The sequence below is a fragment of the Neomonachus schauinslandi genome, chromosome 16 (assembly GCF_002201575.2).
Source record: "Neomonachus schauinslandi chromosome 16, ASM220157v2, whole genome shotgun sequence".
Taxonomy (NCBI): Eukaryota; Metazoa; Chordata; class Mammalia; order Carnivora; family Phocidae; genus Neomonachus; species Neomonachus schauinslandi.
Window position 1 is genome coordinate 7,114,152 of NC_058418.1, and position 18,328 is coordinate 7,132,479.

At 47.9% G+C, this 18,328-nt stretch overlaps 1 protein-coding gene across 1 annotated transcript; it reads left to right on the forward strand.

Annotated features, from left to right (window-relative positions):
• Positions 1-2,897: 2,897 nt before the first annotated feature.
• On the forward strand, positions 2,898-12,946 carry LOC110572705 (orphan sodium- and chloride-dependent neurotransmitter transporter NTT5-like). Its single transcript, XM_021681085.1, has 10 exons — positions 2,898-3,120; positions 3,298-3,455; positions 3,562-3,688; positions 3,840-4,018; positions 5,638-5,774; positions 10,585-10,771; positions 11,142-11,343; positions 11,461-11,620; positions 12,082-12,247; positions 12,449-12,946. The coding sequence occupies exons 1-10, from the start codon at positions 2,898-2,900 to the stop codon at positions 12,944-12,946; spliced, it is 2,037 nt and encodes a 678-aa protein (XP_021536760.1).
• Positions 12,947-18,328: the final 5,382 nt, after the last annotated feature.

Sequence of the window (18,328 nt, forward strand, 5' to 3'; positions counted from 1 at the left end):
CCCTGCTTGTTTCCTCTCTCGCTGTGTCTCTCTGTCAAATAAATAAATAAAAATCTTTAAAAAAAAAAAAACGTCTGAAAACTCATCTTTTAATTGGAGCATTCAATCCATTTACATTTAACACAAATCCTGATATGTTCAGGTTTAAATCATTTAATGAGGTATTTTTGTATCTGTCCTATCTACTCTATATTACTTTTTCTCCTTGCGTTCTTCGTGCATTGCTTGTTTTTATTAGTCTATTTTCTCTCTCTTGTAGCTTAGAAATTATACTTTCTTATAATTCTTTTAATGGTTCCCCTAGATAGTAAATATGCATGTATTTTATCAAATAATGTTTATTGGTACTGTAAGCGAACCAAACAAGAGTTTGCCCACCCAATGCTAAGCAAGCCAATAAAAACTGGCACCAAGCTTTTGCAGTGGGGAAAGATTTACTGGTGTGGTGCCATCCAGGAGAACCAGGAGCTAATGGTGAAAAGTCCCGAACTCCCCAGTGGCTTGCAAGGAGGGGTTTTTAAAGGGTGGAAATTCAGGGTAAGGGTTTCAGGGTCTTGGATCATGATGATTAATTAAAGATTGGGTCAGCTCCATTCCCTTTCTTGACCATCCCGTCCCTTCTGGCTTGTTCCTGTCTGGTTTTGGTATAGCTGTTGTGCAGTGGTCGCTCTGTTTTAGGGCCTGGAACTGGACACGGCTCTGGCAGACTGCATTAGTGACATCATCTCTAGAGTACAGAGGCAGAAGTTCTACATCCTGTGGCTACTGCTGAGCTGCAAATTATTATGTTTTCTTGCAAACATTGCACATGAGATTTGTTATCTCAGGTAGAACAGCACCCCACAGACTTTTCAAAAGGCAACTTGATAGTATTTCCTGAGGCAATTTTACAAGTTCCTTTAACAGTAACTAAGGGCCCCATGACTGGTCAGAAGCCGCTCGGAGCCCTATGCCTAAACTGTGGGGTCTGCGGGTGCTTGCGTCCCCACTTTACATTTATCCTCTTCTTAGACGACACAAAGTACTTACAACAATTCAGTTCCATTTGCCGCCCTCCAAATCTTTGATGTCATGTAATTCTTATTCTTCACTTAATTAAAACCAAGTAAGATGTTACTGTTACTGTTTCTGTGCAGTCTCCATTTTATCCACAGATTTACGTTTTCATTACTCTCGATTCCTTTCTGCATGTCCAACCTTCCATCTAGGATAATGTCCCTTCTTACAGAGGAATCCGCCAAGTAGACCCAAGTAGTATTTCCTGTGGTGCGGGGCTTCTGGTGACAAAACTTTGTCTTTATTGCATCTTCATGAAGTTACCAGGCTCCTCTTTTTTTTTTTTTTTTTTTAAAGATTTTATTTGACAGAGAGAGAGAGACAGCGAGAGAGGGAACACAAGCAGGGGGAGTGGGAGAGTGAGAAGTAGGCTTCCTGCAGAGCAGGGAGCCCGATGTGGGGCTCGATCCCAGGGCCCTGGGATCATGACCTGAGCTGAAGGCAGACGCTCAACGACTGAGCCACCCAGGTGCCCCTACCAGCCTCCTCTTAATTGCTACCCCCAAAACCTCCACTGAATTTGAGTGTGCCCTTAGGATTCAACTTCCTCACACTCTGCTTCAAATAAAGTCAGTTCTTCCAGGAAGCACTTCTGGGCCCATGTGTTCTGAAGGCCTCTCTCCCAGGACAAGATCTTCAGAGCTGGATGGGAACAGTGGCCTGCTTCTCTCTGAGTGCTTTTGGAGCAGGATGCTATGTGGAGCATTAGCCTCTGGTCTTACTGACTTGCCCCTCCTAGCATATAACCTCCACCTCACCAATGAGCTGGGGTCGGGGGAGACTAGGGCCCCAGTATTCCCAGTATGCCATGCCAGAAATGAGGGCGGAGTGGAAGAAGGGGGCTCCTGACCTTTACTTATACCACACATGTCTGGAATTTAGTGTCTGTAACACGTCACTGAAAAGGAATGCGAAATGCTGGTAGTCTGCCCCTCCTGGGAGGATTCCCTAGCCTCTGAGTGGGATCTGGGGAGAGAGGGAACCCTGTGCAGTTTCCATAGCACTAGGCCAGGAGTAAGGAGGGAGAGAGCAGACTGTGGGTCCAATGCCACTGACTCTCATTGTTCTCAGAGACTTTTACTAGATTTTCTTGAATAAATGTTTCTTCATTGGCTGCATGCCCTTAGGACAATTTCCAAAGACCTTAAATATTCCTTTCTTTGCAATGGTCACAAGTTGTGCTTGTTTCACTAAGGAATGGGTCCACAGAGCCCTCAGGCTGCCTTTCCAGAAATCGAACCCCAAGGAAGCTTCCGAATTCTACCAGTCCTCTAGATCCAACCTTAGATCTACTGAATCAGAGTCTGGAAGAGTGAGGCTGGCAGATTCAAAGGCAGGAGGAGTCTGTGTGTTTTGAGAGCTCCATGGTTGTGATAGGTTTGTTTTGTGTGCATTAGCTGGGCCAAGTAGATCAGAAGGACAAAGGAAAGGAACCTGAGTGCTGGAGTGTTTGCTGTGTCCTTGGCACTCCCGTTACATCATTTTTAATCCTATCAAACAGGGCTGCCGGAGCTGATGTTAAGCTGACACTCCAGCGGTTATGGCTGGCCTTCGTTCTGATTGGTGCTCACGCTGTTACAGTTATTAAGTATCTTGAAAGTCGTCTGTGCTTGTAAGATGAGGAAAAAAAAAACTAACCTGAGTCTCAGAGAGATGAAGTTATTTGCCCCAAGTTCAACCAGTGAGAAGGGCCAAGAGTTAAATTCTGGCCCTTTGTTTGCTCTAAAACCCTGCTGTCATGAACTTTTACAGGCTGGTATCTGAGACATAGCCCTTAAAGTCTGCTCTTCTTGGCGACCCCAAGATTCCCTGAAAGTTAGTTGGCCTGTAAGAAGAAAGTCATGGAGTCCCTTGAAGAACTATCAGAGGAAGAGACTCCCAGAGAACCCACAAGTTCCTCATCCCCATCCTGGAAGCTCACAGGCAAGGAGATTCTGGCCACCAAGACCCAAAATTACTTTGCTCAGACTAAAAGAATTAAGAACATCTTGATTCAGGTTGCCTTCTCCATTGGGCTAAGCAGCATATGGCGTTTCCCCTACCTGTGTCAACGGAACGGAGGAGGTAAGGCCAGGGGCCTGGCTCCTGAGTTTCAGGAAGGAGTGTTAAGGCTTGGAGCCCAGACTCCTGGGTCCTGGGGGGAGGAAAGAACTAGAGGTTTGCCCAGACTTGTAGGGGATAAAGAGGAGGGGGGCCAGGACTCCTGGCTGCCTGAGCACAGCTCCTGGCTCCCTTCTTCAGGCAGCTTTATCCTGATGTACTTCTTCATGCTCCTCTTGTTCGGGATTCCCCTCTTATACATGGAGATGATCATGGGGCATTGGCTGCGTGTGGACAACATCCGGGTCTGGAAGCAGCTCATCCCCTGGCTGGGCGGCATAGGATACGCTAGCATATTGGTGAATGAGGGGCCCAGCCAAGAGGCATCCCAACTCACCCCTTGTGGTCTCCAGGTCCCCCGTCTCTGTCCATCCTGTCCCTCAGGCCCACCGTGTCCACCCCTAGGTGTGCATCTTGATGAGCTTGTATAAAAGCATCATCATCACCTGGAGCCTTTCCTACCTGGGCAACTCCTTTGCTAACTTCCTGCCCTGGAACCAGTGCCCACTGGTGAAGACCATCAATGTCACTGGTGAGGAGAGGGAGAGAGAAGGCCAGCAGGGCCACGGGAGGCAAGGGCACCAAGGAGCAAGAGACAGGGAGTGAGAGTCCAAGGGGAGGAAGCGAAGAGCAGGGCCAAGATACCAAGCGAGGTGGTGCCTAAGCACCTGCGTCCCCCCCAGACCTCTCTTGCCTTCAGACTGTGTCCCACCAGTATTTCTGGTATCACACCACCCTGAGTGCCTCAGGCCACATTGAAGAAGGGGTCGAGGCCCTTGTCCTGCGCCTCATCCTGGGCATCTTCGCAGCCTGGTGCCTCCTCTTCTTAACCATGATCACAGGGCTAAAGACTTCAATGCCGGTAAGCCACCCTGACCACGGACTCCTCTACCCCTTCATGTTCGCAAATCCAAATATTCTCAGCCTTCCCACCCGACACCGTCCAACTCCTTCCTGTTGATCTCTCTTCTCTAATCCCCGTGACCCTTCCCCACTCCTAGAGTCTCCCAGACTTGTAGGGGATAAAGAGGAAAGGGGCCAGGACTCCTGGCTCCGCCATCCAGGGGCCCTGAGGAAGGTGCTATAATCTCCCCAGGCCGCGGCATCAACCACTCCTCTCACAAAGAACTGCTCCTCTCCCACCCATGGCAGGAACGAGGGCCTTGTACTGACCCAGCTCCCTCTTCACCATCCCTCACCCCCAAGTCACAGCAGTGGAGACTTTCTAGAGCAGACCACAGCCTCTCCGCCTGAGCCTTGCATTCTGTAGCTGCCTGCATGTTGACAGCGCCTGTTAATCCCTGAGAGAGCTAATTGCCGCTGGTTCCTCTCCAGAGTTTCCCATTTTATTGCAGTCCATACTTCCAATGCATGCCCCTGGCACCTGGATCATATTCTCTTTACACAGAAAATTTATTTCAGTGTGTGTGTCAGGTCATTTTGGTTAGCTTTACCTGTAGCTTTTGGCCCCTGCATCTACTCACGCAGTCACCCTATGTGTCCCTGGAGGCTCACCTCACCATTCTCTCCACAACCTCCAAGATAAACCACTCACACAAAAGCAGATTATACTAAAGGCTTAGTAGGGGCACACTGAGAGAGAGGGCCTTACCCTCCTATCCCAGAGCAAAAAGAACCAGAAATACTTTAAAATTCCCATTGACCGTGTTACTTCCTCCCAAAGTCTCTTCTCAATTGCTGTTCCTCCCCCTTCACCTGTGATGTTGTTCCATGCAGCCTTGACTCATGCACAGACCATAAAACCCAGGCCTATGAAGTAATAATGTCCAACGGCCCTACCATTTAAAAACCATCTTTACTTGGGGTCTCACCCCTCACCTCTGAGCAGCTTATTTATTGGTGGATGTTCCCCCAAACAACATTGTTGTCTCCCTAGAATAATCCTCCTACAGCTCCCTCATGTTGCACCCAGGCCACCTTAACCCGGCTCATCCCCATTTCTCTACTCCTGCTGACCTGCCTTCCCTGTTAATGCTTGCCTCTGCCTCCCCCTCCTCCCCACTTCTCCTGACTTCTGGTTTCTGTCCTGACCCACCTGGCCAGATCCTGATTTTCACAGTATTCCTCCCCTACATCCTCCTCCTCTGCTTCCTCATCCGAGGCCTCTTCTTGGAGGGCGCAGTTGCCAGCCTCAGACGTATGGTGACCACAGAGGTGAGGCTGGGGACGCCAAACCTTCTCCCTCCCCCAACTCCCCAGTCCTTCTCTGACTCTCCTTCTCCGACATCTTCCTTCCTGCTCCCAGCCTGCCCCTCATCCCTCTGCTCTCCACCCCAGCTCATCCCTCTTCCAGTTCACCGATGGGTCAACTCTCAAGCTCACCCCCAAACGTCTCTCTCTCATCCCCATCCACAGCTCTCAGCCTGGGCCTCTCTGGACCTGTGGCGTCAGGCAGGAGGCCATGTGCTCTATTCCTTGGGCCTGGGCATGGGCACCACCATCAACTTCTCCTCCTACAAGGGTGGAGAAGACAACTATATCCAGATGGCCTCCTTGGTGGCCCTCATCAACCTGGGGACCTCATTGCTGGTCACATCCATCATCTTTATAGTGCTGGGGTTCTGGGCCACTACCAGTGGTCCCACCTGTGTTGAGAAGTAAGTAATTAACAGCCTTGCAGATCCAACAAGAGGTCTCCTTCCCTGTACCTTAGCAATCCCCCAGCCTCATGGGCCTTCAGACTCAGACCTCTCCACTAATAATGGTAACAACAACAATCATAATAGTTGTAGTAATATCATATTCTCAGAGAAAACTGCCAACTTATAATATTCTAATAGCCACCACTTTATAGATAAGAAAATAGTCCCAGAGACAAGACTGTCTGAAGGCTTCCGTAAATTGCAAATGGTGCAAAGAAGATTTCAAAATCAATTATTTAACTCACAAAGGAGGTTGTTAACAGCATTCTGAGCCACAGTCAGAGGTTACTGGCCTCGGCTGCATGTTGGAATCACTTGGGGAGCCTTAGAAAACACTGACACACCTGAGTCTCACTTCCAGAGATTCTGATTTACTTGATCTGGGATGCATTCAGGCACTGGGATTTTTTTTTTTTAATCTCCAAGGTGGAGTTTCTCTTCCAGTTAGGATGTTGAAGGCTGCAAAAGTCCATGCTTCCTTGGTACAGCAATTTTAAAAATGGAAAAAATAAAACTAATACTTTCCTGTAACGTTACTGAAAAGCAGAGGACACAAAGGAGCTTTAATGAACTAAATACTGGAGAGTGATGAGTTCATCATATGTGAGCAAAGAGCCGTGAATGGGGGTAAGCGCCTGGCCCAGGGGCACGTGGCTGAAGGTGCAGGCCTGTCATGGATGGAGAGACCTTGCACAGACAAGAAGAAATCATGCAAGCATTTAATCACAGTACGGGCTGCCAGTAGGTGTTGGAATCACAACGAGCCCCCAGCAAATAAATTGCTCGACCCGACAGTTTTCCTCTCTATTCCCAGGAATTGTTTTGGAGAAGTGGCAGAACTGGAACAGAGACAAGGCTAGCAAGCAGAGGAGCTATCATGCATGGTCTCATGGTGCTCAGATTTGTGGCCCCACTGGAGCTGAATACAAAGATAAACCAAAAACATCTACAGCTACGATCCAGCCCATTCCAACCCAAATGATGACAACATCAAAGAAATTAATCCTCGCCGGGGGGAGGGGGTTGTGCAGAAAGTTGGGGGCATGGCTCGAGGACAAAGTGAGCCCTCCTTAATCCCATTTGAGGGCAGAGAAAAAACTCAACTAATTAAAACTGTCCCCCAACCCCAGCTTGCCTCAGTGCTTAGAAAACTCTTAAGTAGCCCTCATTATAGCTGCCTGTTGGAATAAAAGGCTTAAATGTATTGAGACTACACAAAATAAAACAAATGACATACCTTTCTCCTTTGTTGTTCTCTATGCAATGTCCAACATGGAATTAAAACCCCTCAAACAGGGCGCCTGGGTGGCTCAGTTGGTTAAGCGACTGCCTTCGGCTCAGGTCATGATCCTGGAGTTCCTGGATCGAGTCCCTCATCGGGCTCCCTGCTCGGCAGGGAGTCTGCTTCTCCCTGTGACCCTCCCCCTCTCATGTGCTCTCTGTCTCTCTCATTCTCTCTGTCTCAGATAAATAAATAAAATCTTTAAAAAAAAAAAACAAAACCCTCAAACATCCCAAAAACCATATAATCCATAGCCAAGAGAAAAAAGAAGACCCAAAGATCATCCAGACATTAGAATTAGCAGACAAGAATTTTAAAACAACCATTATAAATATTAAGGGATTTAAGAGAAAAGATGAATATAATGGAAGCCATGGAGATATTTTAGAGAAGATAGAGAAAATCTAAAAAAGGACCACATGGAAATTTTAGAACTCAAAAAGTAGATGAAGACAAAGTTTCACTGATGTATTTAGTTTAGATTGGAACCAGCAGAATAAAGGATCCGTTAATTTGAGGACAGGGTAAATAGAAGTTCTACAAAGGGAAGCACAGAGAGGACAAGAAGAATGAGAAAAACTGGAGAAGAGCCTCAGTGACCTAGAGGACTAATAGATGTATAATTGGAATTGCAGAAGGAGAGGAAAGGAGAGAGAATTAGGGCAGGAAATCTTGCTTTCAGCTTAATTTGTAATGGCCAAAACTCCAAGCAACCCAAATGTCTGTCGGGAGGTGAACCGGTAACAGATCTTAGTATATTTATTCAACCAGTGGAGTACTATCTACCAATAAAAATGAATGAACTGTGGATACATGCACCAACACAGATGCATGTCAGACATTATATTGCTTGTAACAAGCCAGACATAAAAGACTACACACTTTATGAATCTATACGAAATCTAGGAATAGGCAAAATGAATGTGTAGTGACGGAAACCCGTAGTGGCCTCTGGAATGGAGGGAGCACCCTGGAAAGGCGCCCAAAGTAATTCTGTGGGGGGTGGAAATACTCTGTATCTTGATTGGGTCATTTGTCAATACTCACTGAAGTGTACATTTAGTATCTGTGCTTTTTATTGTCTCTAAATTATAGCTCAATAAAGACTGAGTTTGTTTTTTTAAAAAGCTCCTTGTTGATTCCAGGGAGAACCATTAGCTCTTCAGGCAGCACTGTCCAGTAGAACTCTTTGTGATGCCAGAAACTTTCTATACCGGCACTATCCACTATCGTAGACACCAGCCACAAGTAGCTAGAACATTCAAAATGTGGTGAATGTGGCCAAATAATGCAAATGCGACCAAGGAACTGAATTTTTCATTTTATATCATTTTAAAAAGATTTTATTTATCTATTTACCTATTTGAGAGAGAAAGAGAGATCATGAGCAGGGGAGAAGGGTAGAGGGAGAAGCAGACTCCCTGCTGAGCAGGGAACCCAATACGGGACTCCATCCCAGGACCCCGAATCATGATGTGAGCCGAAGGCAGATGCTTAACCGGCTGAGCCACCCAGGTGCCCTCATTTTATATCATTTTAATTAATTTTAGTTGACATAAATTATGTGCCTAGTGGCTATCATATTAGTGCGGCCCTAGAAGATCTGCCGCATGAGCTCCTTGCCCTTGATTATATAGAGCTTCTCAAACTGCAGTGGCCATTATGAATCAGCGTTAGAGCAAAAGAAAGCCTGGGATGCACCCAAGATTCTGCATTTCTACCAAGTTCCCAAGTGATGCTGCCCCTCCAGGGAGCTTCTACTTAGAGTAGCAAGGCTCTAGGTTACTCTCTTTAGGTAAGGAAAAGTGGAGGTATGGATTATCAAAGTTTTCTAATCAGGAGGACAGAAGACAGCTGAGATCTCCTAGCATTTCCTTAAATTAAGCAAGCACAGTATTTATGGCCCAGTGATCCCCATTCCCAACTGTGTATCCTAGAGAAGTCCTCACATGAGCCCTGCTAATGGATGATTATTGTGGCAATGTTTGTAATCGCAGGGAGTGGGGTCATTATTTGGGGAATAGAGTATAAAATGTGGGTTGCGGGCGCCTGGGTGGCTCAGTTGGTTGAGCGACTGCCTTCGGCTCAGGTCATGATCCTGGAGTCCCTGGATTGAGTCCCGCATCGGGCTCCCTGCTCGGCGAGGAGCCTGCTTCTCCCTCTAACCCTCCCCCCTCTCATGTACTTTCTCGCTCTCTCAAATAAATAAATAAATCTTTTAAAAAAAAATGTGGGTTGCAAATGCAGCAGAGGGCAACAGGCAGGAACAACAAACCAGACATAAACTCATCACTGCAGAGATATTGCCAGAAAAACTGAGGGAATAAAAATAAGAAACAGAAAACCAAAACACAATGACACTCAAGTGATGACACACAAAACATATTTCTTGGGGCACCTCGGTGGCTCAGTCGGTTAAGTGTCTGCCTTCAGCTCAGGTCATGATCCCGGGGTCCTGGGATCAAGCCCCACATCGGGCTCCCTGCTCAGCGGGGAGCCTGCTTCTCCCTCTCTCTCTACCGCTCCTCCTGCTTGTGCTCTCTCTCTCTGTCAAATAAATAAATAAAATCTTTTTAAAAACTGTGTATTTCTTTTTTTACAAAGAAATACCCGTATTTAATGTTATTAGTCAAGCACATGAAAGTGAATAGCTGTAGGCATGAAGGAAAGAGTGAAATTCAGACTTGAAGGAGGGAAAATTTTAAACAGACTTTGCTCCACTGGCTGAGGAGAATGATCGTGAACGGGCTTGATTATCACAGCACTCTAAACCTAGGTCCAAAAAGAGAGACAATTCTGAGTGTATTCGTTCTCCAGGGCTGCCATCACAAAGTCCCACAGACGGCATGGCCAAAACAAAAATCTATCCCCTCGCAGTTCTGAGGCAGAAATCTGAGATCAGTGTGTTGGCAGAGTTGGTTCTTTCTGAGGATGATGGGGGAGAATTGGTCCCATGCCTCTTCTGGTGGTTTGCTGGCAATCTTTGGTGTTCCTTGGCTTGTAGGTGTTTGCCTTCGCCCTCACATGGGGTTCTCCCTGTGTGTGTGTGCCCAAATTTCCCCTTTTTATAAGGACACCAGTCATATTGGATCAGGGGCCACCCAGGATGATCTCATCTTTAATTACCTCTGTAACAACCCTATTTCCAAAGAAGTTCACATTCAGAGGTAGCAGGGTTGGGGGGGGCGGTTAGGACTTGAACATATGAATTTAGCCGGGGGTGGGGGAACTGTTCACTGCATAACACTGAGGAATCTTAGCTACTACAAATATAGAATCTTCTGCCCCTTAGGTGGAATCCCCAGGGCAGTTCACCCCAAGTCCACATGATGAGCTTCCAGGCCATGTCCAGTGGCCCTTGTTACTCAGCTGCTCTCATCTCGGGCCACTCACTTTCCTCTCCAGTCCCCAGCTGCCCTGGTTTGCGGAGAGCAGGGGAGTCAGCCTGGTCACCACCTTTCCTCGCCTGTGCTTCCCATTCAGGAGCGTCTCAAAGCTGATGAACCTGATAAAAAAGGGCGTGCTGCCTCAGGATGCCAAGCCCCCAGAGGACATCCTACTCTTGCCCTCCCTGGACTATCTAGAGTGGATCAGCAATCTCCCTCAACACCTCCAGTACCAGGTCATCCACTCCACCCCATCCTGCAGCATCAAGACACAGAAGGAGAAGGTGTGTTTGTGGGTGCAGGAGGGTGCTTCCCAAAGGCCCCCAGAGGACCCTGGGGGCCACCCCATGCATTGTCTGAGGCAGGCAACAGTTACGGTCATGTCTCCACCACCATTGTGTATGTACCAGGGTCTTTGCTAAGTTGTCACTTGACTTTAATTCTCACATCAACCCTAGGATCCCAATTTGTTAGAGGAGGAGCCTGAGGCCCCGAGAGGTGAAGCTCACCCAGCTCAGCAAACACTCAGCATTCTGCCATGCGCCCACCGCTCTGTGTCTCTTTCCTCTGTCTGACACAGACATTGCTGCTCGATCACTGCGCCATTCCCCCCATCCAGACCCACCACTGCCTGAGAGCCCTTCTCCCCCACAGTTCATGGAGGGTCCCGGCCTGGCATTCGCAGCCTTCTCCCAAGCCGTCTCGTTGTTCCCTGGTTCCTCTTTCTGGGCCATCCTCTTCTTCTCGACCCTGGTCATCATGGGGCTGAACACCTCGATAAGGATCTTGGAAGGCATTGTCTATCCCCTCCAGAACTCCATCTCCATCTTCAGGAGGCATCCCAAGCTGCTGTCAGGTACTGTGGATTCTCACCCTTCTCCCCAGGTCACCCCAATCTCCTGGGCTCACTTCGACCCCTGGCCCAGCCCTACACACAGACCTGTGTGTACACAAAAACCTGCCTTTGCCACAGTGATCGTCTGCTTGGGAGGTTTTCTGGGCAGCCTCATCTTCACCAGTCATTCTGGCAGCTACATAATGTCCTTGTTTGATGACTGCCTGGTCCCGCTGATCCTTATCATCATTGTGGCCTTCCAGAATGTGGCCCTGGCCTGGATCTACGGAGCTAGGAGGTGATGTCCAAGCCCTGGGGTCTGCCCAGCCAGGGACCCATCCCAGGTCTCTGAGGAGAAGGGGGGCATGATCTGCTCCCTCTGTCCATCCCACAGCAGGGGGGTCTAGCTAATAGCACTGGGGTGCAGGAGGGAGTGATCGGAGGGCAACCAGGTGGGTCCTGACAGAAAGAGTAGTCAGAAACCAGGCGACTCAGCTTCCATTACCATGGGCCACATGGGATATTCTGAAGGCAGAGGGCTGGAGCCCGGCACTCCCCCTGGATCAGGGGGCTCCCATGAGGAGACCAGATGCAGGTCCCAGCCTCGGGGAGGGCCCAGCAGGGCTTGGCAAGCCCCTATGAGTTGCAAACTGGTGAGAGAACCAGAGGTCTGGCAGACCCACCCTCCCAAGATCTCCAGGCCCTGGTGACCAGAGGAGGGCTCCTTCCAGACATCTCTGCCCATTGCCCCCACCCCAGGGTCAGAGAAGAAATATTCGGTGATCTGGGCCGCCCGTTGTGGTCCTTCTTCACTGTCCTGTGGTGCTACGTGACCCTGCCTGGGCTGCTGGCCCTGACCACCATCTGCCTCATGCAGCTCTACCAGACGGAACCCCCCCACTACATTGCCTGGAACAGCAGTATGGTGAGACTCCCCTACCTGGCCTCCCGCCCCACTCTGGGCACCCCTCATCTGATCTCCAGATCAGATCTCCCTGGGCTTCCATCCCCAGGGACCCTTTAGCCAGCTTCCCAGCCCCTGAGGAACCTGATCCCCAGCATCACATGGATTGAAATCCCCTCACCGCCACCTCCTCCCATCCTGCTCCCTTCTCTCTGCCTCAAGAGCCAGGAGGTGAAACAGCCCTACCTGCGGAGCACCCTGGGCTGGGTCACCCTCCTCAGCATCCTCACCTTCCTGCCGATCCCAGTCTACTCACTTCAACACTGGTGGTACCTCCAGGACCACATTGCTTCTGATCCCTTTGAAAAGCTACAGTCCAAAAATATGCCCTTGGTGCCCCCCAAGCCGTTACAGTTGCCTAAGCGCCACGTGAAGTCCCAGGAGGGAAACGGTGAAAGCTCCTCCAAGAAGCTCAGCCTGCCCTTGATTAGGGGGCTGAACCAGAACCCATGGTGGTTCAGCCTGCCCTTGAGTAGGAACAGCCAGAGCTCTTCCTGGTTCAGGCTGCCTGTCATTACCTCCCTGACATCCACATGGTCCATAAGGAGTCTCAGCCTACCAGCTTCAAGGCAGGTGAGCCCGGCCTCAACAGCCATAGACAACAGTGACCAGCACACCGGGACCGAAGAAGAAAAGCGGCACGAGAACTCTGTTCAGTAACTGGTGACACCACCCATTTTTCCAAGGCAGCAAATCTGTCCAGTAACTGGTGGCCTTAGTGTCCGTTTTGCCACAGAAATAATTGGTTCTGCAGGAAAGGAGGGGGAGGGGCACATGGAAATTCTGCCTAGGAACCACTCATTTGGCCTTGGAAAGAAATGGACAACTCAGGAGCTCTTTCCTCTCCTGGAATAATACCAGTTCTGCTAAGTGGAACATTCTGCTCTGGGATTGGAGAATTCAGACGAAGAAATCAACTCAGCTGTTCACAGGGCTGGACCTAGTGCCTCCTTTCTCCCTGTGAGGAGGGAGTACCATGTTGGCATGATGGGGATGGGCTTCATAGCACTTTCTAGGACCCAGCCTTCCCAGTTATCATGGAGACAGCCAGTGTTCCCTCCAAACCCCAAACTCCACCACCAAACTGGATCACTGGCTAACTTCTCCAGGGCTACGCTCTCAGAATGGGCTAGGATAACAATGCTGAGTCAATAAATCAATCCCCTGAGACCCCATGCACAGGCTGTGGGCACAGTGTTTTTTCTGTCGGCCTCCTTCTACACATATACCCTCCAAATCATCAACCTCTGGTGAACTGAGTGTCCGGTCTGGTGACTCCAATCTCCTCTCCCTTTGGGACACAGATACAGAGTTTCTACGTTCCCCCTTGTTCTGGAGTTGAAACAAACCATTGGGGAACTTTGTAGCAATCAGTATTACTCAATCCAGAAAGTGTGCTAACCCTTAAATCTAACTTGGTTTGGTGACCATACTAAATATGTCTCATCGTTATCATCTCACTACTCCTACCAAGAGGGGAGCATGCCCAGATCAGCAGTAGGCAGGTGGGTCCTCTCTGGCTATCATGCTTCATTCTTACTTGGGGTAGAGTCGCCCACCCACTTGGGCATCATGAGGTAAACACCTGGTTTCTGTGGGCTCAGGACCAAGGAGTCTTGGAGAACTTAGAGCTTATTAGGGTTGTCTGTGGGCATAGGTAACCACCCTGCCTCTTCAAACACCAAATGGAGTTAAGGCAGCTCAGGAGGTGGAGGCACCTTCTAGAAGCCACACCTCTTAGAGACTTCCTGGGCAACTCCCCATCCCCAAAGGTCATGACCTTGAGAATCAATGCCAGCTCCCATCACCACCCACTCTGGTTCCAAATCACCTCCCAAATCTCTGCCTGCCCAGTCACACTTTCATTTACCTCAGAGATCTCTAAACATCCCTTATCACACTCCCTTATCAGTGACAATTTTTTGAGAAAATATTCCCAACATATGTAGAAAATCTACTTGTGAACTACTGTCATTCTACATACTTAATATCAGTAAAGCTTAATTTGTTTTGCTTCTGTTAAAAAAGTAGATATAAATAGAAATTCTAAATTTTTCTTCCTGCATCCCCCAGTGTAATAGTGTCCACAACTCAAATCTGGAGAGCCCTGAAAAGGTCAGAGGCAGAAGCTTGCAGGCCTTTCCTGCGTCTGAGACTCACATCTCCTGGCTTCCTGCCTCCACCTTGCTCTCCAGGGACCCTGGGTCTGGGATGACACGGCTCAGGAAACGAGCTGCGGGGAGAGGGCCTGGTCTCCCTTCCCACCCTCACCCTGACCTCTGTGTCACTTCCCCTCTCAGAGGCAGGACGGGCCACCACAAACCAGGTGTGCCAAGAGTCTGGCAGGGTAAGCTAAAAACCAGTGAAGATGATGCATCTTAAACCATGTAGGGCTCTAGCTCTAGGGTCTTTGTTTTTGTGTGAGGTTGGGCTTGGGGAGTCCTGGCGTGGAGGACAATGTCCCAGGGGCTGCAAGAAGCCCCCATGCCTTGGTTAACACTTAGACAAGGCAACAGACAGGCCCTTTGCTGGGCTCCTTCACCCACCAGGGGGTGGATACTGCAGGAATCTCCGAGAAGAGAAAGAATGGCCTTGAGATCAAGTAACCAGTCAGCGACTAAGGTGGAAATAGAATTGAGGTCTTCCAGTCCCTAGTCTGGGATCCTTTTCTTTTTCATTTCCATACCAGGTTAACCACTTCTTGACCCTTGCGGCTAGGGTGCTGGCATCTGACCTCCATTCCCCAATCTGAGGTGCTTCCACAAGCTTGGAGGGAAAACGAGGACATTTGAGGTGACCTCTGTGTGCGGGTAGGTTGGTAGTCTTGGTGAATGTGGAGTGGAAACCTCTGGCCCCCCTGCAATGAGGTCTTGTGGCATGGGTGAGGGGTTTTGTTGTTAACCTTGATCTGGATGGCCATTCATTGGCTTAGTTAAGCCACATGGATAGTCAGCAAGTAGCTTCAGCTTAGACAGGAGTCAGCAAACTTTTCCTATAAGGGGCCAGATAATAAATATTTTTGGCTTTGCAGGACATATGGTCTCTATAGTATATTTTTTGTTATTTGTTTTTTATAACTTTAAAAATGTAAATATCATTCTTAGCTCAAGGGCCAGAATATCCCACAGGCTACAGTTTGCCAACCCCTGATCTGGGGCCGTGTCAGGCCAACAAGAGAATGCTGGTGGCTACAGCAGAATTTAGTTTGAACTCCCTAGTTGTCCCACTTTGGGCGAGGCTGCCAGCCAGGCAGTCGAGGGTGACCCAAGAATAGCCAGGAGCCAGATCCTTAATTTTCAAAATAAGTCTTTGTAATTCCCTCACCCCTTCAGCCTCAATCCCAGGAGACAGCCTGGAAGAGCTGAAGCCTCTCTGGAAACACCCACATTCAATGACCAAACCGCCTGCCTAAGGTGTGTGGACCAGGACGTGAGAAAGGTAGAAATCTATTCTGGGTGGATTTTTGAGGAAACTGTTCCAACAATCAATAATACCAGATGCTGGTGGAGAGTAGGGAAAGTAGAAAGTCCCATCCGAAACCTTGACTATAAACTTCAGTCTGTCTTCCAGGGTTGGCTTTGGGGTAGTAGCCTTTAACTTTGCCCAACCAGCAATGAACCAGGCCCCGTTGTTCAGGGGAACCTTTGTACATTGAAGGCCCCATGGAGCCCGTGGTTTTGCTTTAGGCAGTGGAGCGGGGGATAGTTCCTTGTGATGGGTTCCTGCCACTTGCCCATTCCAAAACAGATTAACACGAGGACCAGGGCGGCTGTGCTCTTGAATATACCATTTACATTTAACCATTTCAGACCTTACTGGTTGTCAAGTTCAAGTTGACTGACCCCAGAATGAAGATGTAAGGCCAGAGAGTCGGGAGGCCTCCATGGGTGGGGCCTCCTCTTTCAAGGAGAGCTGAATAGCAAATTAATAGCTGCCTTTTCATAAATGTGTGTTTACGGTGGTTGTGTCAGCAGGTGGCGCTGTTGTACTGGGAAAGGGCCTCCCTGGGTCCCGCAGCAGCCATGAAGTCAGGAACACTGTGACTTCCCTCTCTCCTTTTGGGATTCTGTTGTTTCTGTACAGTATCCTGGAGAGGACTACACATGCTCCAGTCTCTGGATGGGAGAATCCCGACACTTAGAGGACATTCACGGTATGGACACACGACACATCAATTATACATTTAATAGAAGCCAAAATGGCACATTGAATTGACCCAAAGGCCCCTACCCAACAGGGTCGCTTTGGCTTCCTTTCCCCCAACTGTGTGCTTTATCAGTTGAAGTCAGGTCCATTTTCCTTCTTGGGGAACATGGACCAAGGAGTCTAACATGCTTAGGTCATGAAGCATCAGCTTCAGCAAAATTTTCCACCTGTGAGACATACAAGAGCCATGAAGGCTGATCCTTGTTGACCTCCTTTATAGTTAGAGGCTTCAGGACCAACTGTGTGTCTTTCCTAAACTATGAAATGTCTGTTTGAGCCCAGGTAGTCCTCAGTTGATGACTTGGGTGGCAGGGCCTTCATTTTTGTCTTCATTCAAGCCCCACCCATCCCTCGCTAACTGTGATTGGGTGGAGGTCATTACTAACACATCATTCCTTCCAAAGATGTACAAATGGCCGACAAGCACATGAAAAGAAGCTCAATGTCTTCAGTCATTAGGGAAATGTAAATCAAACCCACAATGACACACCACTTCACACCCACCAGGATATTGATAACCAAAGAGAACGAAAAGTAACAAGTGTTGGTGTGGATCTGAAGAAACCGGAAACTCCTGTATCACTGGTGGGAACAGGAAATGTTGCACCCACTGTGAAAATCAGCTTGGCAGTTCCTCAAAAAGTTAATCATAGAAATATCAAATTCCACTCTAGGTCTATACCCAAAATAACTGAAAACAGTGTTCAAGCAAAAACTTGTACTTGAATGTTCACAGCAGCATTATTTGCAATTGCCAGAAAGTAGAAGCCACCCAAACGTCCATCAACAGATGAATGGATAAAATAAAAGTGATATATACATACTATGGATATTATTAACCGTAGGCAGGAATGAAGTTCTCATACAACATGGATAAACCTTGAAAACATTGTGCTAAATGAAAGAAGTCAAACACAAGGGACCATATGTGTGATGATTCGATTTGTATGAAATATCCAGAACAGGCAAATCCAGAGAGCTAGAGAGCAGAATGGTGGTGGCCAGGGCTGGAGGGAGAGAAGAATGAGCAGTGAGTTCTTAGTGGGTACAAGGTTCCTGTTTGGAGTGATGAGCACTTCTGGAACGAGATAGATGGTAATCACTGAGCAACTTTGTGGAAGTACTAAATGCTACTGAGTTGCATGCTTCCAACAGATTAAAATGGTAAATTTTGTATTCTGTATATTTTACCATGATAAAAAAAAAATACAAATTGGAACAATGAAATAAAATTGCCTCTACCTACAGACAGCATGACTGTATACAGAGAAAATCCCAAAGACTGCAAAAATTATACTAGAACTAATAAAGTGAGTTTAGCAAAATCATAGAACATGTCAATAAACAAAAGAAATCAGCAATATTTCTGTAAACTAGCAGTAAGTAATTAGAAATTTTGTAAATGTCTAACAGTATTGTTATTAATATTGCCACCATCGTCGTTTACATTATTATTATGACTTGGGTTAGTGAGAATTACTTCAACATCTTCCAGAGAAATCTGGTTGCCACACAACACTTGGCAATATTTAAAGCTACTCTGTACCCAAAGTGGCAGATAGTTGGAATTCCTCCAATTTGGAGGAAGGATGTTTTGGTTGTGATTTGGGGATGTGATGGTTGTTGGTGGTTTCTTGCTATTTAACTAATAACTGCTGTCAGTTCAGTCTTGTCATTACCAGTTTACTTTGTTATGGGTTGTTTAGTTAAACTGCATGTATAATGATGCATATTTGCCTCAATTCCATGTGCGTGTGGCCTGCAATTTCCCACTAATTAGACTCTTTAAAGACATTTCTGCAGTTATCTACTCAAATTTGCATCATCTGTTCCCCT